This window comes from Salarias fasciatus, chromosome 19, assembly GCF_902148845.1.
Source record: "Salarias fasciatus chromosome 19, fSalaFa1.1, whole genome shotgun sequence".
NCBI lineage: Eukaryota > Metazoa > Chordata > Actinopteri > Blenniiformes > Blenniidae > Salarias > Salarias fasciatus.
Window position 1 is genome coordinate 14,100,762 of NC_043763.1, and position 25,059 is coordinate 14,125,820.

The 25,059-nt window shown below is 43.5% G+C and overlaps 1 protein-coding gene across 1 annotated transcript; it reads right to left on the bottom strand.

Annotated features, from left to right (window-relative positions):
* Positions 1–201: 201 nt before the first annotated feature.
* Positions 202–25,059, bottom strand: ctsl.1 (cathepsin L.1). Its single transcript, XM_030117494.1, has 24 exons — positions 25,009–25,059; positions 24,342–24,446; positions 24,088–24,230; positions 23,783–23,980; positions 23,508–23,699; positions 23,148–23,313; positions 22,897–23,002; positions 22,524–22,617; positions 14,513–14,636; positions 13,842–13,946; positions 13,588–13,730; positions 13,288–13,485; positions 13,013–13,204; positions 12,651–12,816; positions 12,400–12,505; positions 12,025–12,121; positions 2,388–2,511; positions 2,062–2,166; positions 1,812–1,954; positions 1,507–1,704; positions 1,232–1,423; positions 867–1,032; positions 621–726; positions 202–342 (listed from the first exon to the last, which is right to left on the bottom strand). The coding sequence occupies exons 2-24, from the start codon at positions 24,439–24,441 to the stop codon at positions 243–245; spliced, it is 3,264 nt and encodes a 1,087-aa protein (XP_029973354.1). The 5' UTR covers positions 24,442–24,446; positions 25,009–25,059; the 3' UTR covers positions 202–242.

The following is a 25,059-nucleotide window of genomic DNA, read 5'->3' on the forward strand; positions in this document are numbered from 1 at the left end:
GCAGAACACAATGTCACTTTTAGATCTCCCTTCTTTATTTGTTTTCTGTTATTTTCAGTTTTCACAAAAAAATGTCAGTTACTGTAAACTTTAGAGGAAGCACAAAAATATTTTATTACACGACTTAGTTACTGATGTTAAAAAGAAAAAAAAAAGTAAATATGAAGAATTATATACAATCATAAGGCATCAGGTTCGTCTAGTGCAGAATCGGTTCATGTTTCCAGGTGAGTCAGTCCGGTTTAGACCAGTGGGTAGCTGGCTGCTGTAGCAATGCCACACTGGTTGCTCTTGTTTCTGGCCATTTTGATGTATCCCTTGTCTCCCCACTGCAGACCCCAGCTACAAGAAACACAAACATAATGAAAATATTAAAACGTTGCAAACAAATTCCAGCTCCCGAACCTGATGGAAGCAATTCACAGTCAAGTTGACCTCGGCCGTCACAAGATTTTTTTCTTTAAATCATTTTGGTAGATTTGAATGAGCTGATTTCATGCTGCTAACTGCAAAAAGAACATCTTATATTACTGTAGGTCTTTTTTAGTGTAACACTATGAGCACACTATTCCCAAGAGAGCTGCACACATTAAAATGTGAGAGGGCGTTAGGGTACCGACCTGTTCTTGACCAGCCAGTAGTCCTTTCCGTTGTCGGAGCCGTATCCCACGGCCAGCACCCCGTGGTCCAGCTCTGAGCTGCTGCATCCAGGCTCATTGTAGACACCTGAGAGCACACACATGTGGATTAGACCCAAACATGGACGGTAATATAGCCAAAAACTAAGATTTATACAACAGAGGGATGGATGTTCATAAAGTTTCTTTAAATTGATTATATTATTTGAAATGTGTGGCTGTAAGCACCTGATTCATACAGCTGGAAGGATGACTGGGAAGCATCAATGGCCACGGAGACTGGTCCGATGGTGGCCACGGCCTCCAGCAGGGCGTCCTCATCGCCTTGTTTCACATCCACATAGCCCGTGCACGTGGCACCGACATTGGCTGGGTTGTAACGGCATTTCCCGTCCTAGACGAGTCAACAGAGTCACACTTCAGGAGGCTTTCACTCAGAAGCTGTGTCATAAAACTTCAGTTTGCATCAGGGTTAAGTGCCACTTTACATTTTCGCCACTAGATGGCAGTGTTGTGCTAAAACATGTTTTTTTTTTTTTTTCACAAGAGAAGCTGACGTGCTGTGGTGGATGGATATGTGAGAGTTTGTTCACCTCGGCCTCATAAGGGTAGGTGTCCTCGGTGTCGATCCCTCCGGTGACTTTAATGTACTGGAAGGCTTGGTCCATCAGGCCTCCATCGCAGCCCATGTTTCCAAAAGACCCAGAGCAGTCCACCAGCTGCTGCTCGCTCAGAGACACCAGCTTCCCAGTTTTCCTGAAGTGCTGACCCTCCAGAGAGCCAGTCTGAAATAAATACAAAAAGAAAAACACTTTAGACTTTTAGTCTTCAGATTTTTACAGAAATTCAGATTAGTTGTGACACGCACTGTGCTGAACGCCCAGCAGGAGCCACACTGCTTCTGATCCTTGACGTCGGTGACGTATCCCTTCTCCCTCCAGTCAACGCTGTCGGGCAGAGAGGTTCCGGCAGGCAGGCGCAGGAAGGTCGAGCCACGGCGGGGGAGAGAGGCGTTGAAGGAGCGCAGGCAGCCCTGGGAGATCAAACTTTTGTACTCTTCATTTTCCTGGTGAGAAGAGAAGATGTTGTTTAGTTTATCTTTACATGCTGACTGGTTCCACTGAAGGAACAAAAGTGAAGAATGAGCCACATTAGTTTTTCTCCAGCATGTACCAGGTCAGCGAAGAAGGTCATGCCGAGGCGGTAAGACTTGATGCCCTGATCCGCCATCATGTTGTGAACCAGCACCAGTTTGCGGTTGTTGAGCCAGATTTCCTTGCGGAGAGCCTCCTCTGCCGGAGAGTTGTAGGACCGTGCTGCCGATAAGAGAAGAAGAACATCAGAAAAAAGAAAAAAAACAAACATGTAAGGGTCCATTAATGATCAATACTAGTGGAGTGAGCAGACGGCTCCACTGTCTCACCATATTTCAGTTTCCAGGCATGAAACTCCAGATCTTCCAGGGAGAAGCTGGCACAGCTGGCCACGGCCAGGAGAGCAGCAGCTACCAGCAGCAGCTTCATCTCGACTGAAGACAAGCAGAATGAAGCAGAGATCATCCGTGAGTCGCAGGAAACCGCACAGGTTGAAGCACATCTTCGCTTTTAGGTTTGATGTTTGATGTTGCTGCAGACTGCCGCTGTATCAGCTCGATTACCCAGATTCTGGAAATCTCATTTCTTTTTCTGTAACCCTTTCGTGTGTGTGTGTATGTGAGAGAGAGAGAGAGAGAGAGCTGCAGCTGCTTACCTGCCTCTGTGTGAGTGTTTCGGCTGAAGTTGAAGCGGTGTTGGAGGTGGAAGCACCTGTTGATGTTGTTGAAGCTGCTGTGAGGCCTCCTTATATAGCCGGAGCTGCAGTTATACTTGTTGCCCTTCGGTCAGGTGGCAGTCATGTGCTCATAAAACCGGAAAGAAAAGAAGAGTCAATTGGCGGAGTATTACGAGAAGTTTGCATAATACATAGTTGTTTTTTTTTTGTTGTTTTTTTTTTTTTTGAGGAGATTTGAATTTCCAATGACAGCATAAAAACTACTCAGCAGTTTTGTGGAATTTTACAGTCGCATAAAGAAGACGCATGATCTGCGTGATCTGTGCTGAAAAATCCACAGTCAGGATTTTGTGTCACAAGAGATGACACAACTGAAAACAGTAACCGTGTCCTTGCTAAACATGTGTGTTTTAGTTCAATCCTTGGAGGACATATTTAGCTGTCGTCGGTGTTGCTTTTTGTTTTCTTCTATGAAAGTTAGGTGGCATTTCACCTGACTGAAACTGTCTGATTTACATGAATGATAAGAGCTTCCTTGAAGTGCCCCTCAGTTCTTCCACACTCTTGCATTCATATTTTTTGGAAACAAGAACGAATGCTCTTACGATTTTTTTTTTTTTATTTACTCCTCGTCTTTTTTTTATTTTGATACATTTCAGGACTATAACACACTCACCACACACACCACACACAAATAGAGTACTGTCGACATTTGCCTTAGCTTGATTCATGATTCATAAGGGTTTCCATTTACAGTTATTCTAGACTTCTTTTCCACACATCTTGTTATTCAGCTTATTCTGAAGTGTTTATTTGTTGTGCAAATATTTTTTAGTCATCAGTTACAGGAATATATGCTTAATAATTAATAATGTCATATCTGTAGTTTAGCTTCTGTAAACTTCACAATTAATGTAGTTTGTGGTCTTTATGCCATTTATTGTTGTTCTATCAGCACTGGCAAGATTGGGAAATGTTGTCTATCCCACACTGTTAAAAATATTGAAAGGGATAAAAAAAAAAAGGAAGCTAAGAAATACAGCTTTGTGCCCATGTACTTGCCACTGCAGTGGAACCGGGACGTGTGCTGGACGACCATCCAGCATCTCAGTGCTGGTAGAAATACACAACATTATTCACGAAATGCCCTTTACTGAAGTTAATTTGGAATAAAGTGCTGAGGCATGCTCTTCTTTCACATTTTTTTTACAATTTTACAGCCTTAAAATCAAATTAAAAACATGCATCCTCGTCGTAAAAGGGCTCATCTTTCATAGAGTTATTCCACAGATTCCATGGGTTATTATGTAACCGACGTCAGATAGCCTGGCAGTCACAAGGCTTTCAGTTGCTTCAAGACCATAAAGGCATCATGAGGTGAAGGAAAACTGAGAACTAAGCTAAAAGGTTTTAGATGACACTGAACTTTTGAAGTTTGTTTCTGTTCTTGCTGTGCGTCAGTCAAGTTCTTGTGTTTCTTCTCATGTGGATACTTAAACTTCAATGTCTCAGTGCAGTGAAGATCGCATACAATCACATGTGTGAACTGCGAACAATAGAAAAGTAAAGAATCTACATATAGCATAGAGGTTGGATTGGATTGTCTCATTTTAACACTGAAATGCTGTTTGGGTCGGCATTGACCTGTTTTGACATTCTATAGCTGCAAAAATTTCCTGAATGTAATAATTTTTGTCTAACATTTGAAAACAGTGACCCCGAATAGGGGAAAAATAAACAAAAAAATGTGTTATATCATTACATTTACTTTTGTTCTGCTTTTATGCATTCTTGTGTACAGAGGTTGTTCTGGGTCACTACATAATGAGCTAAGGTCAGAGGTCACGGATCAGATTACTGATGTACTATTTTGCAAGTAGAATTTTTACCTTTGTTTATTTTGTTACCTGTCCTGTACAGCATGGAAGCAGCAGAATGGAGATCTGACTGCTGTAATGTGCCCGACAGATCTGCTCTTCTATGAGGAGCTTATAAGCATAAAGCTCCGCTTGTTAACATGGTTTCTTACTTTATTGTATTTAATTTGAGTACTGATACATGATATCACTGAACCTGACAGGGGGACAAAAAGACAGGTAAAGAGACAGAAAGTGAAAGAAGCAAGAAAACAACAAGAAAAAAAGGAGTGGAGAGAAGGAGGAGAGTGCAAGGATGTGACGGTCTTTAAATTAATTTCGACACTCCAGGCGACCGGCTGCAGCACCTGAATGAAGATATGACAGAGGGCATCCTACGGACTTTTGTTGGAGAACATTGCTGGTAGTGATCTGGGACATGCAAACTGAGGATCCAGGTATCAAATTACACAAGAGCATCAGGAGAGGCCTAATACTGACAGCAATTCATCTAACCCACCAGAAGAAAACTAGGTAACTAAGTACACATGCAAAATATGAAGAGTGATAAAAGATCAGCATGATCATGCAAATGTGACAGTGATCATGCATATAAGACTTAGGTAGTGGTGCTGTTTAGTTGGATTACATGCAGAAGCCTGAAGCATTTCAAATTACTGTTAAAAGTCCCGATTCCAACATGGGATTAGCTTATACACATTTAATGTGGATATAACAAATTACTCTAAATTAGAATTAGCTGATTTCCCAATAAAAGGTAACAGGGATGTTATGGATTTTGGCAGCTTCTGAAAACGAGTAGTTTTTTTTTTCTTTGTTTTTTTTACGTTCATAGGTTGTAAATTTTGGGAATAGGGGGTCACAAGTAGCCTACAGGCCACCAGCTGAGGGCAAAAGGATTGAGTACTTGAGAATCGTGTGATAGAGAGGTGACATAATTAGCTGTTGACTTTTTTTTTTTATATATAAAGTGACAAGCTACAAAATTAAAACTCTCCCATAAGGAGCAGCCAGTTTATCTCAAGGCAGATTGCTCTTCTCTTTAACACAGACAGGAATCAGTCAGTCTGAGGCCTTCAGCTCCATCCCTAGAGACAAGTTCTTCCTCTTCCTTTCTGAGACAAAGCAGCTGCACACACTCCACAAACATCCTTATGTGAATTCTTCTGATCTGGTCTGTTTGTGCTGTCTTCATGCATGTGCTCCCCAAAGGTCAGCTCAAACTCAGGACAGGCCGTCCTCTGTGGAGCACCGCTCTCACCTCAATTCTCGAACAAATGTCTTAACCTCATCTGTAATAAACTCTCCAGTCCGACTGTGATTAAAATGTTATCATTTGAAATAAAATTCGTTTAAAAAAAAAAAAAAATGTCAGTCGAGTCTCAATCCTGTCGCCACGTCTTCCGTAGAGGAAGCAGAGGCTGAGATCTCAGAGGTGGACTCGTCCATCACCCAAGCTGAAGCCACCGAGGTGGTTGGTAAGCTCCTTGGTAGCAAGGCACCGGAGGTGGATGAGATTCGCGCTGAGTATCTTAAGGGCATGTTCACACCGACTCGGGTCAAGCCAGGACCCCTTTTTGGAAATGTGAATTTGTAAATCAGCCTCCTCATAAATAACTGAATCGTGTTCTCACCGTTGAACCAAAAGGGCGACAAACCAGACAGAAGCAAGTCGGGTGCCGGAAGGAAACACGATACTTGTTCCAAAATAAGTGATTTCAAAATAAGATCTGTTGTGTATTTGCCTTCATATTCAATTTTTTTTTTTACTTCGTCTGGTTGAATACAGAAAAAACAATGTGATGTAGTCATTATACGCATTAGAAGAATGAACGGTTTTGTACTTTGTCACTGCAGGAAAGTCAAAATGGCACAAAGCAGCTCTATGACCGGAGCGGCTCTGTGTTGCCAGATTGGGCGGGTTTCGGCCAAGTCAAGCTTCTTTTTTGAACACGTCTGACAGGTTGATGAAATGAGTATGTGTTTATGATGTGGTTTTTTTTTTTTTTTTTTATAGAAATACAGTTTTGACGTGCATTTTCAACATGGCAGTTTGGGCTGCTTTCTATTGAGTTAAACAGGTTTCAAATTGTTTACTGGGGATAGCGACAGATCTGGCAACCTCCTCCAGCGGACTGCAGAGGCACCGCAGACAGTGCTGCAGTGATTCCGTTCCGTAAACAGAACGCAGCCACAACGGTTGTTCTGTTGTACATGATTTTTTCTGCAGGCCATACAAATTGCTGACTTTCAGAAGGAAACACAGGCTCTCCTCTCCGCCATGCTCGATGTGCGCGTTCAGAATAACAGTTGGTGTCGTGCATTACGGAAGCCTCACACGGACTAAAGTGTGGCAATCGAGGAAAGCTGGCTCGACCCAACGTGAAAAACGTGTTCACACTGTCGCTCCCGGCTCGACCACGTCAGTTAGGTCGAGCCAAATACTTAAGTGCCTAAGTCCATGGATGTGCAAGGACTGTCTTGGTTGACACATCTCTGCAACATCGCGTGGCGGTCGGGGACAGTGCCTCTGGATTGGCAGACCGGGGTGGTGGTTCCCCTTTTTAAATATTAGGACCGGAGGATGTGCTCCAACTATAGAGGGATCACACTCCTCAGCCTCCCTGGGAAAGTCTATTCCAGGGTACTGGAGAGGAGGATTCGACCGATAGTCAAACCTCGGATCCAGGAGAAACAATGCGGTTTTCATCCTGGTCGCGGAACACTGGACCAGCTCTACACCCTCCATAGGGTGCTTGAGGGTTTGTGGGAGTTTGCCCGACCACTTCACATGTGTTTTGTGGACTTGGAGCAGGCGTTCGACCGCGTCCCTCGTGGTGTCTTGTGGGGAGTGCTTCGGGAATATGGAGTCCAGTGTCCCTTGTTAACGGCCGCCCGGTCTCTGCATGAGCAGAGTAGGAGTCTGGTCCGCATTGCCGGCAGTAAGTCGGACCTGTTCCCGGTGCATGTTGGACTCCGGCAGGGCTGCCCTTTGTCACCGGTTCTGTTCATAATCTTTATGGACAGAATTTCTAGGTGCAGCCAGGGCCTGGAGGGAGTCCGGTTTAAGGACCACAGGATTTCATCTCTGTTTTTTGCAGATGATGTTGTCCTGTTGGCTTCATCGAACCTGGACCTACAGCATGCACTGGGGCGGTTTGCAGCCGAGTGTGAAGCGACAGGGATGAGGATCAGCACCTCCAAATCCCAGGTGGTCCTCGACCAGAAGAAGGTGGCTTGCCCCCTCCTGGTTGGTGGAGAGACTCTGGCCCAAGTGGAGGAGTTTAAGTATCTTGGGGTCTTGTTCACCAGTGAGGGATGGATGGAGCGTGAGATTGACAGACAGATCGGTGCAGCGGCTGCAGTGATACGGTCATTGTATCGGTCTGTCGTGGTGAAGAAGGAACTGAGCCAAAAGGTGAAGCTCTCGATTTACCGATCAATCTACATTCCTGCCCTCATATATGATCATGAGCTTTGGGTCATGACCAAAAGGACAAGATCACAGATACAAGCTGCTGAAATGAGTTTCCTCCATAGGGTGGCTGGGCGCTCCCTTAGAGATAGGGTGAGGAGCTCAGTCACCAGGGAGGAGCTCGGAGTAGAGCCGCTGTTCCTCCACATCGAGAGGAGCCAGCTGAGGTGGTTAGGGCACCTCTTTAGGATGTCTCTTGGACGCCTCCCTGGGGAGGTGTTGTGGGAATGTCACATTGGGAAAAGACCCCAGGGAAGACCAAGGACACACTGGAGAGACTATGGCTACATCCAGACTACAGGCTGAAGTGACCCAAATCCGATTTTTTTGCCCCTATGCGACCTGCTTCTGATCTGTTCATGACAGTCTGAACAACACAGATCCGATTTTTTTTTAAATGCAACCCAGGCCACTTGGTTATCTGGTCCTAAATCCGATACGTATCTGATCTTTTGCCATGCGAATTCAGTTTGTACGGCCAGGTGGCATTTATCCGACCTACACGTCATGATATGGGGCACCAAAGACGTGTGTCTTGCTGTGAGAGTGTGAAAAAAGAGGCACTCGCATACGTACATAAAGGTAGTTCTTGTCATCTGAAAATTATTAATGAACTCCGTGTCATTAAAGCTTCTCACATCACTATCCCACCACTCCTGGCTGCAAGCCCACACCCATGCATTTCTCTGGATGGATGTTGCTGCCACTGCCCCACAAAACGCAATGGCCAAAAACTTGGCTCTTTTCCTTCTCAACCTTCTTCTTAAAATCAGGTTGTAAATGTGCTTGCTCTGGTTGGACAACAATGTCAGAATGGTAAAATATGCTGCACCGTTATCATCCATGTTTACTTCCGCAAACACTGAAGCTTCTTCCTCTTCTTTGGAATAATGGAGGGTGGCGACCAACAACTTAGGTGCATACCGCCACCTACTGTATCTCTTGGTGAATGTCAAAGTCCTCTTCTACGCATGCAGGACACTTTTGGGTGGTATTTCAGTTCAGACGGGAGATCACATACAAGTCGCATTTTATTGTAAATGTGAACAAACTCGCAAAAAAAAAACAGATTTCACAAAAAAAATCCGAATTGAGCATTAAGCCCTGCAGTCTGAACCTTAGCCCTGAGGCTGAATCCCATTTCACCCCTTAGCCCTCCCCCTTGGCCCTACCCCTCCGTTTTGCGTGTTCACGTGGAGGGGTAGGGTGTCCCAATTGTCATTATGACGGAGGGGTAGGGGGAATTGGTAGGGCTATGCACCCCTCCAAACGTAGATCCTCCCGAGGCACACTCGAAACTGAGAGGTATGACAGATTTCCCAAAAAGCCTTGCAAGATTGGCAAGATGGCGGCGTCCGCAACGAAAGAAGTTCATAAATGTAAGTATTTTCTCAATGAATAAAGTTTTAAAATGTAAGAAAACCATTCTTCTTCGTCAAACAATTGTCGCATCTGCCTATGTCATCGGCACCGGCGACTACTGATGACATATGCGATTGTCGAAGGGGCGTCCCAATTCGGACGGGTTTACTTTCGGCCCTACCCCTTAGCACTCCATTTCAAAGGGTTAGGGGCAACTGGTAATGCTAAGCGATAGGGATACAAAGAGAAATGGGATTGGGCCTTAGTCTCTTGACTGGCCTGGGAACGCCTTGGGATCCTCCCAGAAGAGCTTGAGGAAATGTCTGGGGACAGGGAAGTCTGGGCATCTCTGCTTAGACTGCTGCCCCCGCAACCCGGTCCCAGATAAGTGGTGGAAGATGGATGGATGGATGAACATAAACCTTGACTGAAGTCAAACAGCTTCATAACTGCGAAGTGCTGTGACCTGAATCTACTTCATGCCCATTGTGTGTTGAGGATAATCAATTGTTTAGTGTGTTGCAGGAATCATGCAAAGGAATGATTGTGTGAAAGACATTTGACCCTTTTTTTTTTTTTTTTTAAACTTCTTGTTATGAATTGAAGAATTTTTGTATCCTGAGTTTCATAATTTCTTCAGTGTATTATAATATTTAAAGAAACTGACATCTTCATGTCTGACAAGGATCATTAGCTGTTTGCAGGATCCTGGTTAGTTTAGTTGTTTTATCATCCAAAGAAACTGACATTTGCATGGAAACCTGCTGTTTCCTTGTGAATTTAGTCATTATTCTGGTAAAAGTGGCAAATTTAACAACCACTCTCTATGAAAAAAAAAACAAAAAAAAGTGATAAAATACAGTTACTGCTCCAAAATGTAGTGGAATTATTTTTCTAATTGCTTGCATTAAAAAGTTATCTGAATAAGAAAAATCTGTGTTACTTTTAATTGCCTCTCTCAGTTAGGCCCATTTCAATAATGTGCACATTTCTATATGTGTGTCTGTAATGTGAGTTTGACACGATAACGAAGCTGTTCCTGCTGTGAGGCTCAATTAAATAACAAATTGAGTCATTGATTTTTTTAAAGCTATAAAGTTAGACTGTCCTATTTGGGTTTTATGACCCCAATTATTGTGTTTTGTCTACAACAAAGGTAATTTGAACCAAACTCACAGAATCTTTAGAATTAGGCCCCACATTATGAACCCCTTAATTAATTATTAGTACATTATTGCCCAGATCAGTGGCCCTACAGTAACACAACACTTGATATTTTGTTCAGAACACTGGTAATATCAAAAGGACGACCATAAATCTCTATATTGTTGCTGATCTTATAATCTTATGCCATAAAAAATGCAAAAAAGGCCCTTGAAACATCTTACTGGGTGGTTTATAACCAGCGTCAATGTCAATGTCAATGTCAAATTTATTTGTATAGCACATTTACAACTTGAAAGCCCAAAGTGCTTCACAATAAAAAATAAAAGAATATAAATACAACAATAAAATAATACAAATGACATTAAAAGTTAGAAAAACATCCATTAAAAATTAAAAGACAGTGACTACAGTGAATGCTCAGCTCAACCCGTCGAATGCCAGAGAGAAAAGATAAGTCTTCAATGAAGTTTTAAAGTGCTGAAGTGTCTGTGCAGCTCTAACATGCAGAGGGAGACTGCCCCAGAGCCGAGGGGCAGCCACAGAGAAGGCTCGGTCCCCTCTGCTCTTCAGTTTGGACCTTGGAACATCCAATAATAGCTGGGAGGATGACCTCAAGGTTCTGGTTAGAGTGTCAGCAGACAGCAGCTCACACAAATAATCAAGAGCCAGGCCATTGAGACATTTAAATACAATGAGGAGAACTTTAAACTGGACCCTGTAAAAAACTGGGAGCCAGTGTAGTGAGGCCAGGACTGGAGTGATATGCTGCTGACGCTTGGTTCCAGTCAGCAGACGAGCTGCAGCATTTTGGACCAACTGCAGTCTTCCCATAGACGCCTGGTCTAAACCAAAATATAGGGAGTTACGGTAGTCCAGGCGAGCTGTAATGAACATATGCGTCACTCTCTCAAAGTCTCTGGCTGGCAAGTAAGATTTTAACTTTGAAAGCAGTCGCAACTGGAAAAAGCTGTTTTTCACCACTGCATTGATTTGTTTATCCATCTTAAAAGCAGAATCTAAATAAACACCAAGGTCTTTCACAGAAGGCTTTTTTAAAGAAGATAAAGGGCCAAGAGCAGTGTCTACACCCTCAAGAAAGGCTGGATCACCAAACACTACAACTTCAGTTTTTTTATCATTTAAATGCAGATGGTTCAGAGCCATCCAGTCTTTGACGTCTTTCAGACAACATTTCAGAGACTCAAAGGAAGATGAATTGTTCTTAAAAGGCACATACATTTGAACATCATCTGCATAGCAATGAAATGAAATGTTGTGATTTCTGAAAATTAATCCCAAGGGTAATAAATAGATACCAAAAAGAATTGGGCCCAGAATGGAACCCTGAGGAACACCACATCTCAGGGGAGCAGGCTTGGATTGGTTGAGGCCAATATAGACAGAAAAAGTTCTGTTGTCCAAATACGAACGAAACCAATCGAGGGCCGTGCCTTTGACACCAGCACACACAGCACAACCAAACAATAAGACCACAGCAGAACACAATGTCATTTTTAGATCTCCCTTCTTTATTTATTTTCTATTATTTTCAGTTTTCACAAAAATATGTCAGTTACTGTAAACTTTAGAGGTAGCACAAAGATATTGTACAACATGACTTAGTTACTATGTTAAAAGGAAAAAAGTAAACATTAAGAATTATATACAATCATAAGGCATCAGGTTCGTCTAGTGCAGAATCGGTTCATGTTTCCAGGTGAGTCAGTCCGGTTTAGACCAGTGGGTAGCTGGCTGCTGTAGCAATGCCACACTGGTTGCTCTTGTTTCTGGTCATTTTGATGTATCCCTTGTCTCCCCACTGCAGACCCCAGCTACAAGAAACACAAACATAATGAAAATATTAAAACGTTGCAAACAAATTCCAGCTCCTGAACCTGATGGAAGCAATTCACAGTCGAGCTGACCTCGGCCGTCACAAGATTTTTTTCTTTAAATCATTTTGGTAGATTTGAATGAGCTGATTTCATGCTGCTAACTGCAAAAAGAACATCTTTTATGACTGTAGGTCTTTTTTAGTGTAACAGTATGAGCACACTATTCCCAAGAGAGCTGCACACATTAAAATGCGTGAGGGCGTTAGGGTACCGACCTGTTCTTGACCAGCCAGTAGTCCTTTCCGTTGTCGGAGCCGTATCCCACAGCCAGCACCCCGTGGTCCAGCTCTGAGCTGCTGCATCCAGGCTCATTGTAGACACCTGAGAGCACACACATGTGGATTAGACCCAAACATTGACATAAAAATAGCCCAAAACCAAGATTTACAGTATATAACAGAGGGATGGATGTTCATAAAGTTTCTTTAAATTGATTATATTATTTGAAATGTGTGGCTGTAAGCACCTGATTCATACAGCTGGAAGGATAACTGGGAAGCATCAATGGCCACGGAGACTGGTCCGACGGTGGCCACGGCCTCCAGCAGGGCGTCTTCATCGCCTTGTTTCACATCCACATAGCCCGTGCACGTGGCACCGACATTGGCGGGGTTGTAACGGCATTTCCCGTCCTAGACGAGTCAACAGAGTCACACTTCAGGAGGCTTTCACTCAGAAGCTGTGTCATAAAACTTCAGTTTGCATCCGGGTTAAGTTCCACTTTACATTTTCGCCACTAGATGGCAGTGTTGTGCTAAAACATGTTTTTTTTTTTTCACAAGAGAAGCTGACATGCTGTGGTGGATGGATATGTGAGAGTTTGTTCACCTCGGCCTCATAAGGGTAGGTGTCCTCGGTGTCGATCCCTCCGGTGACTTTAATGTACTGGAAGGCTTGGTCCATCAGGCCTCCATCGCAGCCCATGTTTCCAAAAGACCCAGAGCAGTCCACCAGCTGCTGCTCGCTCAGAGACACCAGCTTCCCAGTTTTCCTGAAGTGCTGACCCTCCAGAGAGCCAGTCTGAAATAAATACAAAAAGAAAAACACTTTAGACTTTTAGTCTTCAGATTTTTACAGAAATTCAGATTAGTTGTGACACGCACTGTGCTGAATGCCCAGCAGGAGCCACACTGCTTCTGATCCTTGACGTCGGTGACGTATCCCTTCTCCCTCCAGTCAACGCTGTCGGGCAGAGAGGTTCCGGCAGGCAGGCGCAGGAAGGTCGAGCCACGGCGGGGGAGAGAGGCGTTGAAGGAGCGCAGGCAGCCCTGGGAGATCAAACTTTTGTACTCTTCATTTTCCTGGTGAGAAGAGAAGATGTTGTTTATCTTTACATGCTGACTGGTTACACTAAAGGAACAAAAGTGAAGAATGAGCCACATTAGTTTTTCTCCAGCATGTACCAGGTCAGCGAAGAAGGTCATGCCGAGGCGGTAAGACTTGATGCCCTGATCCGCCATCATGTTGTGAACCAGCACCAGTTTGCGGTTGTTGAGCCAGATTTCCTTGCGGAGAGCCTCCTCTGCCGGAGAGTTGTAGGACCGTGCTGCCGATAAGAGAAGAAGAACATCAGAAAAAAGAAAAAGAAAAAACAACCATCAAAGGATCCATTCATGATCAATACTAGTGGAGTGAGCAGACGGCTCCACTGTCTCACCATATTTCAGTTTCCAGGCATGAAACTCCAGATCTTCCAGGGAGATGCTGGCACAGCTGGCCACGGCCAGGAGAGCAGCAGCTACCAGCAGCAGCTTCATCTCGACTGAAGACAAGCAGAATGAAGCAGAGATCATCCGTGAGTCGCAGGAAACCGCACAGGTTGAAGCACATCTTCGCTTTCAGGTTTGATGTTTGATGTTGCTGCAGATTGCCGCTGTATCAGCTCGATTACCCAGATTCTGGAAATCTCATCTCTTTCTCTGTAACCCTTTCGTGTGTGTGTGTGCGTGTGTGTGTGTGTGCGTTCTTGTATTTCTATCCTTGTCGGGGCCAAATGTCCCCACAAGGATAGCAAAACGTGGAACGACGTGCCTTGTGGGGACCTTTTTCCGGTCCTAAGTAGGAGAAACAGTGTTTTCTTGACCATGTTGTTGTTACTGAAAAAAGTAAAAGTGCAAAAACATTTCTTTAGGGTTAGGCTTTGTTGTGGTGTGGGTTAGGGTTAGGGTAAGGGTTAGGGTTAGGGGCTGGACATGAATGGGAGTCAATGGACAGTCCCCACAAGGATAGAAATACAAGACTGTGCGTGCGTGTGTGTGTGTGTGTGTGTGTGTGTGTGTGTGTGTGTGTGTGTGTGTGTGTGTGTGTGTGTGTGTGTGAGCTGCTTACCTGCCTCTTTGTGAGTGTTTCGGCTGAAGTTGAAGCGATGTTGGAGGTGGAAGCACCTGTTGATGTTGTTGAAGCTGCTGTGAGGCCTCCTTATATAGCCGGAGCTGCAGTTACACCCATTGCCCTTTGGTCAGGTGGCAGTCTCCCCCTCATAAAACCGGGAAGAAAACAAGAGTCAATCGGCGGAGTATTTAAGTTTGCATAATACTTTTTTGGGGGGCAGATTTGAATTTGCAATGACAACATGAAAAGCTACTCAGCAGTTTGGTGGAATTTTACAGTCGCACAAAGATCTGTGTGATCTGTGCTGAAAAATGCACAGTCAGGATTTTGTGTCACAAGAGATGACACAACTGAAACAGTGACCATGTGTTTGCTAAACATGTGTATGCTTTAGTTTAATCCTTGGAAGACATATTTAGCTGTAGTCGGTATTGCTTTTTGTTTTCTTCTGTGAAAGTTAGGTGACATTTCACCTGACTTCCTGAAACTGTCTGATTTACATGAATGATAAGAGCTTCCTTGAAGTGCCACTCAGTTCTTCCACACTCTTGCATAATTTTTTGGAAACAAAATACTCACACGATTTTTTTTTTCTTTCCATTTTGTCCTCCTAGGCTTTTTTGATTTTGACACATTTCAGGAGCATAACACACGGTGACATTTGCCTTAGTTTGATTCATGATTCATAAGGATTTCCATTTACAGTGATTCGAGACTTCCTTTCCACACATCCTGTTATTCAGCTTGTTCTGAAGGGTTTATTTGTTTTGCAAATGTTTTTTAGTCATCAGTTACTGGAATATATGCTTCGTAATTAAGAAGAGATATGAAAGCGAGTTTGGATGTCATGTCTGTAGTTTAGTTTCTGTAAAACTTCACAATTAGTGTAGTTTGTGGCTTTTATACCTTTTTTTTTTGTTGTTCTATCAGCACTGGCAAGATTTGAAAATGTCTATTTCACAGTTAAGAATATCTAAAGGGGAAAAAAAAGAAGCTAAGAAATACAGCTTTGCACCCTTGTACTTGTGGCCCCAGGACGTGTGCTGGACGACCATCCAGCATCTCAGTACTGGTGGAAATACTCAGCATTATTCAGAAAATGTCCTTTCCTGAAGTTAATTCAGAGCAAAGTGCTGATGCACTCTCTTCTTTCACATTTTTTGACAATTTTACAGCCTTAAAATCAAATTAAAAACATGCATCCTTATCGTAAAAGGGCTCATTTTTCAGGGAGTTATTCCACTGATTCCATGGGTTATTATGTAACCGACGTCAGATTGCCTGTCAGTCACAAGGCTTTCAGTTACATCAAGACCATAAACGCACCATGAGGTGAAGTAAAACTGAGAACTAAGTTGAAAGGTTTTAGATGACACTGAACTTTTCAAGCTTGTTTCATGTTTCTGTCTGTTTGTGTTCAAATCAAAAGATAGTTTGTACCCAAAGTTGGGTTTCCTTTCTAATCAAAATGCATAATTGATCCCTCAAGTACAGAAAGGGGCAGGGACGGCTGGTATAAATGGGCTAACAAGGCTAAGCCCTCCCAGCACAAAGAGACAGCTCATACAAAAAAATGGGAAAATTATTTTTCAAATAAATTACAACAGATTGTTTTAAGTTTAGATAAAACCAAAGGTAGCAACAGCACCAATCCGTCTAAAGGAAAACATAGAATATCTCTAAATTGGCTGATTTTTTACAGCCCCAGCAGATACATTCCGCTTTCATTCATTTCGTTCTTGTAAGTGATTGACAGGTGTCATGTCCCACCCCCGTGATTTACTGAACATTTGGGCTAACTTCAGTTAGCCCACAGGCCACTGACTTTTGACCAATAGCGGTGCTGCTATTTGTGCCAGAGTTGGGAAGGAGGGAGAAAAAGTTCAGCAATGGCGGGCGTTAGCATGAACGAGGTGGATAATCCAATTAATTGGACCGATTGAATGCACTTGCCATCGAGATGGACTTCATCCAAAAATTACCAGACTTCTACGACATGGTGATTAACCTGTTTGCATCCCAGAGAGGCGTCGGTGTGAGCTTCTTTTCAAATAAGGTCGGCCCATGTTGACCTGTTAAAGGACTGTGACGCCTTGTTTTTGCTGAGGTTAGCTGTTGTACTGAAGGCGTGTTTGGCACTACATGTCACCAGACAGTTGTAACAAGCAGGGGTGGAAAGTAACTAATTACATTACTCGTGTTCCTGTAATTGAGTACTTTTTTTGTGAACTTATACTTTTTCAAGTACTTTTTAAAAAGTGTAATTTTACTTTTACTTAAGTGCAGTTTCTTTTAAGTAATGTACTCCGGTACATTTTACATCACAAACGTTACTGAGTAAAAAAAAAACAAAGAAAGAAAGAAAAAGAAGAAAAAAGGCTGAAACAGAGAAGAGAAAATGCCCAAGTCTCACACACAGACGATGGCGAACATGGAAGCAGGCGGAGGCGTTGTGGTGGACGACCGTGCAGAGGTGAGGACACAAATACAAAAAATGCAGTGCACCCCTGGCGCCCATGCGCAAGCATGTTGAGGCAAGTCATGTTTCTTGTTTCCTTTCCAAAGTTAAACTGATACCGAACACGAACAGGCTAACTATATCCCAAAATAATGGATAGCATTGCTAATATATTGGAAGTAGCAACCTGTGGGACTTTGTACTGTAATGGAAGCTAGCTAACTAATCTTGACTAATGCTGTTATTCGGCTGGCTAATCATGCGCACAAGTTAGCTTGCTAACCTGACGTGTTTAGCATTACAGGTATAGCATACATCCAGCAGCTGCTTTCTCTGCCTGTAGTCTACACAGTCCAGGCATGATTTGGCAGCTTTTTAACTCTTTTACCACCTTTGATATGTTACTGATAAATGCAAATTTGCAAGCTAGTTATTTGGCATCTGTCTTGACCTAGTAATCCTACAGCTGAGAAAGCATTGCAATACATGATGCAATCTTTTCATAAACGGACACTTTCTTCCCTCCGTTTTCCAAAATAACTGCTCACACACCAGCACGACAGTGTCGATGGAGGCAGAAAGCCAGTCAATTTTTCTCTGCTTACATGCAAACGCCAACGTTTTTTCCTGTGTGTGTTGGGTTTCCCGCTCTTGTGGGGACCTTCCATTGACTCCCATTCATGTCTAACTCCCAACCCTAACCCAGACCAAAACAATGTCTAACCTTAAAGAAATGTTTTTGCACTTCTACTTTTTTCAGTAAAAACAACATGGTCAAGAAAACACTGTTTCCCCTCATGGGGACCCAAGAAATGTCCCCACAAATGACATTGTGCCTGGTTTTCCTATGTTGGTGGGGCAATTTGTCCCCACAACATAGGAAAACCCGGACATACGTGTTTGTGTGTGTGTGTGTGTGTGTGTGTGTGTGTGTGTGTGTGTGTGTGAAAATACATTGTAAAAGTTAGTTATTTTGGAGGAAAAAAAGGGTCGTGGTGGGTGCACTACAAAATCTCCTTGCCTTAAAGCTGGGGTCGACAATCTTGGAAAAGTAGCATGCAGCACGAATGTAGCATCTCCCCAAGGCTCCGCCTAGCTCCCACCCCATTGGAGGAGCCCCCGTTGGGAGCGAACGCACTGGACGCGGAAGTGCCGCACGCGTGCACTGAGGCGCCACGCGCACGGAGTTTGTGATCGCCTCCAATGTCATTAACCTTTCTGACTGCCCGCACACAACGTGCATAGGAGCGCAGCGCACCCGCTCCACTTCGTTCGATTTTTCACACGAGCCGCGAGCGCTGCGAGCGCTTTGGCAGCGCTGGCACGCGCATGCGCACTGAACCAGGGCCAGTGCACGCCATTGAAATGTACGCGCAGGGGGCTGGTAGAAAGGCGAAGGGATTTGATTGGTTCCTGAAGAGCGGTCCGCGCCTTACGATTGGTCGGAGTTTTTACACTCCTGTGGCCGCTACAATGGTCAGACTTTTTCAGTACCTTTTTCCGTCCACATAATGTATTGACTTCTCCCAGGGGGCAAGGAGCATTTCACTCAGTATGACAAAAAGTGCCTTTGGACGACATCGTCTACCCTAGCTTTAAGCTGTTACTATCTATTACCACTGATGTATTTCCATGATGTCATGTTCATCATTCTTATCCATTTTTGCTGTTGACAGTAGATGTCCGATGGCATTTTCCTGTAGCTGTTTAGCAGGAAAAGGGTTTTTCAACCACACTGTGGCCCTACCACATCAGACAGCGCATTATACACAGTATGGCCTGCAGACTGTCCCTCCATCTCTGGCCTGCACAAGCAATCTACAGCAATGGCATGGAGCGAGAACTCAGGTGGGTGTTTAATGAGGTAGTTTATTACCTCTGCCAGGAGGTTATGTAATCATGTCGGTTTGTTGGTTGGTTGGTTGGTTTGTTGGTTGGTTGGTTGGTTTGTTGGTTGGTTTGTTAGCAAGATCCCGGAAAAAGTAATTGACGGATTGCAATGAAACTTTGTGGGAAGGTGGGTCTTGGGCTAACTTAGAATTGATTACATTTTGGTGATGATCCGGATCACTGTCTGGATCCACGAATTTTTTAAAGGATTCTTCATCATTGAGAGATAGGGAGTCTTTCACATGGTTGGGCAGGCCCGCCGACGGGACGACAAACGCCTGGTTCACACAGGACGCGCCGCCTCCGACGCGGAAGTGGGAAGCGCCGCGCACCGACTGTCAGATCGGCGCAACTGTTAACCTATCTCACGGTTCATACAGGGCACGCGGGGGACCGCGGCGTACGTAGAGGCTCGCGCCGTGGACCGCGGCCGCTTTGCTCCTCTCTATTTTCTCCACGAGCTGCGCACCGTGCACCGCCAGTTGTAAAGCTGGACAGAGCAGATCGCACCACACAGGAAGTCTGTAATGGAAAATACGAGAGAATCCGGTCAATTTTCGAATTAAAATGAAGTAAAATAACATAAATTATTTCGCTTTTCAGTTTTCCTTTTCAGATAAACACACACACAGGGAGAGAGGGCGACAGGGCGACAGAGAGAGACACCGCACGCTGCAGCGCTCTGCTCCGATCACACCCCCCCAATAACAATGATGTGCGATTATATATGGTGTTCTTACGGTTGTTGGTGACTGATTTGAGCTGTGGCGGAGGCCTGCGCTCTCTGAGTGCCAATTTCTAGTTTACTCTGTTTTCATTAAGTGCTTGTGTTTACCGTATGTTGTCTTTTTTGTTTGTCCTGAAATTAATAAAAAAAACAACACACACACACACAGACAGTGTATTACTACAATTCTCTGCAAAAATGAACATATTTCACCGTTGATTTCAGGGAATTCATCCAGAACCTGTGAGTGATGTGGTGGTGTGAAAGCCAACAACAGCTGGCAAGAGCGGTCTTCGGTCCACACTGCACCAGGCATATGCAGGTAATAATATTCAACATTTCACTGTCACGCGACAGCTAAATGCTAATTCCTTTGTGTAATGATGGCCAAATGTAACTACTGTAACTACATTTTCCCAAAATAGAAGCACAAAAAAGTAGAGGCTTTAGAACTTTATAGAATTTTACCTTTTTTTTTTGTTATCTGTCCTGTCCAGCATGGAAGCAGCAGAATGAAGGTCTGACTGCTGTTATGTGCCCGACAGATTTGCTCTTCCAAGAGAAGCTTATAAGTATGATGCTCCTCTTGTTAACATGGTTTCTTACTTTATTTTATTTAATTTGAGTACTGATACATGATATTACTGGACCTGACAGGGGGACAGAAAGACAGATAAATAGACAGAAAGTGAAAAAAACAAGCAAACAAGAAAAAAAAAGAGTGGAGCAATGGAAGAGAATGCAAAGATGTGACAGTCTTTAAATTAATATTGACACTCCAGACGACCGGCTACTGCACCTGCATAAAGATATGACAGAGGGAATCCTACGGAATTTTGTTGGAAAACATAGGAATCAAAGAAAACAGGGATGGGATAGATTTTAGCAGCTTCTGTAAATGTTCTGAGATTGTAAAGTTTGGGAATAGGGGGTCAGAAGTAGCCTACAGGCCACCAGTTGATTGCAAAAGGATTCAGTACTTGAGAATCGTGGGATAGAGAGGTGACATATTTAGCTGTTGACTTTTTTATTTATAAAATGACAAGCTACAAAACTAATACTCTCCCATCAAGACCGGCCAGTTTATCTAAAGGCAGATTGCTCTTCTCTCTAACATAGACAGGAATCAGTCAGTCTGAGGCCTTCAGCTCCGTCCCTACAAACAAGTTCTTCGTCTTCTTTTCTGAGACAAAGCAGCTGCACACACTCCACAAACAACCTTATGTGAATTCTTCTGATCTGGTCTGTTTGTGCTGTCTTCATACATGTGCTCCCCAAAGGTCAGCTCAAACTCAGGACAGGCCGTCCTCTGTGGAGTACCGCTCTCCCTCAATTCTTGAACAAATATTTTAACTTCACTTGTAATAAACTCTCCAGTCCGCTGACTGTGATTAAAATGTGATATTTCGAAATAAAATGTGTTAAAAAAAAAAAAGTCAGTCGTCGTTCAGTTGTGATGTTGTGAGATTGACCTCAAATTATATTGAGCTACTTGATGAGCACGATTTGTGACTTACTGTCTTTCCACAGAATCACAGGGTGGATATGTATGGTATATGTTCAGAGATCAAATGATCCCTCCTGAATGGAATCTGCTTTTTGGGATTTGTTATCAATGAAAGCTCACCTTAAGCAAAGTTCTCATCCAACGCGGTGTGTCTGAGAAACTTTGAATAAAACACAGGAAGCATATTTATCACTTTAAAAACCGATTCAGTGTATTTTGCATACAACTTGATTTATTGTTTCACACATAAACCTTGACTGAAGTCAAACAGCTTAATAACTGCACAGAGCTGTGAGCTGAATCTACTTCATGCACATTTGAGTTGTTGAGGATAATCAACCATTTAGTGTGTTGCAGGAATCATGCAAATGATTGATTGTATGAAAGACATTTGACCTGGTTTTTTTTTTCTTGTTATGAATGGTAGAATTCTTGTATCCTGAGTTTCATAATTTCTTCTGTGTATTTTAATATCCAAAGAAACTGAAATATTCATGTCTGATAAGGAAAATCATTGTAGTTGTCTCCAAGATCCTGGTTAATTTAGTCATTATTCTGGTAAAAGTGGCAAATTTAACAACCACTCTTTAAAATAAAAAAAAAAACAAAACAAAAAAAAGGTGGTAAAAAATACAGTTACTGCTCCAAAATGTAGTGGAATTATTTTCTAAGTGCTTGCTTTAAAAAGTTATCTGAAAAAGTAAAGTGTGTGTTACTTTTAATTGCCTCTCTCAGTTAGGCCCATTTCAATAATGTGCGCATTTCTATATGTGTGTCTGTAATGTGAGTTTGACACGATAGCGAAGCTGTTCCTGTTCATTTAAATAACAGACTGACTCATTGATTTTTTTCAAGTTATATAGTTAAACAGTCCTATTTGGGTTTTTTTGACCCTCTCTATTTATTCTGTTTTGTCTACAACAAAGGTAATTTGAACCAAACTCAGAACCTTTAGAATTAGGCCCCAGATTATTAATCTCATAATTAATTATTAGTACATTATTGCCCAGATCAGTGGCCCTACAGGAACACGGCACCTTATATTTTGTTCAAAACACTGGTAATATCAAAAGGAGTACGATAAATCTCTATATAGTTTCTGATCTTACAATCTAATGCCACAAAAAATGCAAAAAAGGCCCTTGAAACTTCCCACTGGACTAACCAAATAATAAGACCACAGCAGAACACAATGTCACTTTTATATCTCCCTTCTTTATTTATTTTCTATTATTTTCAGTTTTCATAAAAATGTCAGTTACTGCAAACTTTAGAGGAAGCACAAAGATATTTTATTACATGACTTAGTTACTGATGTTAAAAAGAAAAATAAGTAACATTAAGAATTATATACAATCATAAGGCATCGGGTGTCGTCTAGTGCAGAATCGGTTCATGTTTCCAGGTGAGTCAGTCCGGTTTAGACCAGTGGGTAGCTGGCTGCTGTAGCAATGCCACACTGGTTGCTCTTGTTTCTGGCCATTTTGATGTATCCCTTGTCTCCCCACTGCAGACCCCAGCTACAAGAAACACAAACATAATGAAAATATTAAAAACGTTGCAAACAAATTCCAGCTCCCGAACCTGATGGAAGCAATTCACAGTCAAGTTGACCTCGGCTGTCACAAGAATTTTTTCTTTAAATCATTTTGGTAGATTTGAATGAGCTGATTTCATGCTGCTAACTGCAAAAAGAACATCTTATATTACTGCAGGTCTTTTTTAGTGTAACACTATGAGCACACTATTCCCAAGAGAGCTGCACACATTAAAATGTGTGAGGGAGTCAGGGTACCGACCTGTTCTTGACCAGCCAGTAGTCCTTTCCGTTGTCGGAGCCGTATCCCACGGCCAGCACCCCGTGGTCCAGCTCTGAGCTGCTGCATCCAGGCTCATTGTAGACACCTGAGAGCACACGCATGTGGATTAGACCCAAACATGGACGGTAATATAGCCAAAAACCAAGATTTACAGTATATAACAGAGGGATGGATGTTCATAAAGTTTCTTTAAATTGATTATATTATTTGAAATGTGTGGCTGCAAGCACCTGATTCATACAGCTGGAAGGATGACTGGGAAGCATCAATGGCCACGGAGACTGGTCCGATGGTGGCCACGGCCTCCAGCAGGGCGTCTTCATCGCCTTGTTTTACATCCACATAGCCCGTGCACGTGGCACCGACATTGGCTGGGTTGTAACGGCATTTCCCGTCCTAGATGAGTCAAGAGAGTCACACTTCAGGAGGTTTTCACTCAGAAGCTGTGTCATAAAACTTCAGTTTGCATCAGGGTTTAGTGCCACTTTACATTTTCGCCACTAGATGGCAGTGTTGTGCTAAAACATGTTTGTGTTTTTACAAGAAAAGCTGACATGCTGTGGTGGATGGATATGTGAGAGTTTGTTCACCTCGGCCTCATAAGGGTAGGTGTCCTCGGTGTCGATCCCTCCGGTGACTTTAATGTACTGGAAGGCTTGGTCCATCAGGCCTCCGTCGCAGCCCATGTTTCCAAAAGACCCAGAGCAGTCCACCAGCTGCTGCTCGCTCAGAGACACCAGCTTCCCAGTTTTCCTGAAGTGCTGACCCTCCAGAGAGCCAGTCTGAAATAAATACAAAAAGAAAAACACTTGAGACTTTTAGTCTTCAGGTTTTTACAGAAATTCAGATTAGTTGTGACACGCACTGTGCTGAACGCCCAGCAGGAGCCACACTGCTTCTGATCCTTGACGTCGGTGACGTATCCCTTCTCCCTCCAGTCAACGCTGTCGGGCAGAGAGGTTCCGGCAGGCAGGCGCAGGAAGGTCGAGCCACGGCGGGGGAGAGAGGCGTTGAAGGAGCGCAGGCAGCCCTGGGAGATCAAACTTTTGTACTCTTCATTTTCCTGGTGAGAAGAGAAGATGTTGTTTAGTTTATCTTTACATGCTGACTGGTTCCACTGAAGTAACAAAAGTGAAGAATGAGCCACATTAGTTTTTCTCCAGCATGTACCAGGTCAGCGAAGAAGGTCATGCCGAGGCGGTAAGACTTGATGCCCTGATCCGCCATCATGTTGTGAACCAGCACCAGTTTGCGGTTGTTGAGCCAGATTTCCTTGCGGAGAGCCTCCTCTGCCGGAGAGTTGTAGGACCGTGCTGCCGATAAGAGAAGAAGAACATCAGAAAAAAGAAAAAGAAAAAACAACCATCAAAGGATCCATTCATGATCAATACTAGTGGAGTGAGCAGACGGCTCCACTGTCTCACCATATTTCAGTTTCCAGGCATGAAACTCCAGATCTTCCAGGGAGATGCTGGCACAGCTGGCCACGGCCAGGAGAGCAGCAGCTACCAGCAGCAGCTTCATCTCGACTGAAGACAAGCAGAATGAAGCAGAGATCATCCGTGAGTCGCAGGAAACCGCACAGGTTGAAGCACATCTTCGCTTTCAGGTTTGATGTTTGATGTTGCTGCAGATTGCCGCTGTATCAGCTCGATTACCCAGATTCTGGAAATCTCATCTCTTTCTCTGTAACCCTTTCGTGTGTGTGTGTGCGTGTGTGTGTGTGTGCGTTCTTGTATTTCTATCCTTGTCGGGGCCAAATGTCCCCACAAGGATAGCAAAACGTGGAACGACGTGCCTTGTGGGGACCTTTTTCCGGTCCTAAGTAGGAGAAACAGTGTTTTCTTGACCATGTTGTTGTTACTGAAAAAAGTAAAAGTGCAAAAACATTTCTTTAGGGTTAGGCTTTGTTGTGGTGTGGGTTAGGGTTAGGGTAAGGGTTAGGGTTAGGGGCTAGACATGAATGGGAGTCAATGGACAGTCCCCACAAGGATAGAAATACAAGACTGTGCGTGCGTGTGTGTGTGTGTGTGTGTGTGTGTGTGTGTGTGTGTGTGTGTGTGTGTGTGTGTGTGTGTGTGAGCTGCTTACCTGCCTCTTTGTGAGTGTTTCGGCTGAAGTTGAAGCGGTGTTGGAGGTAGA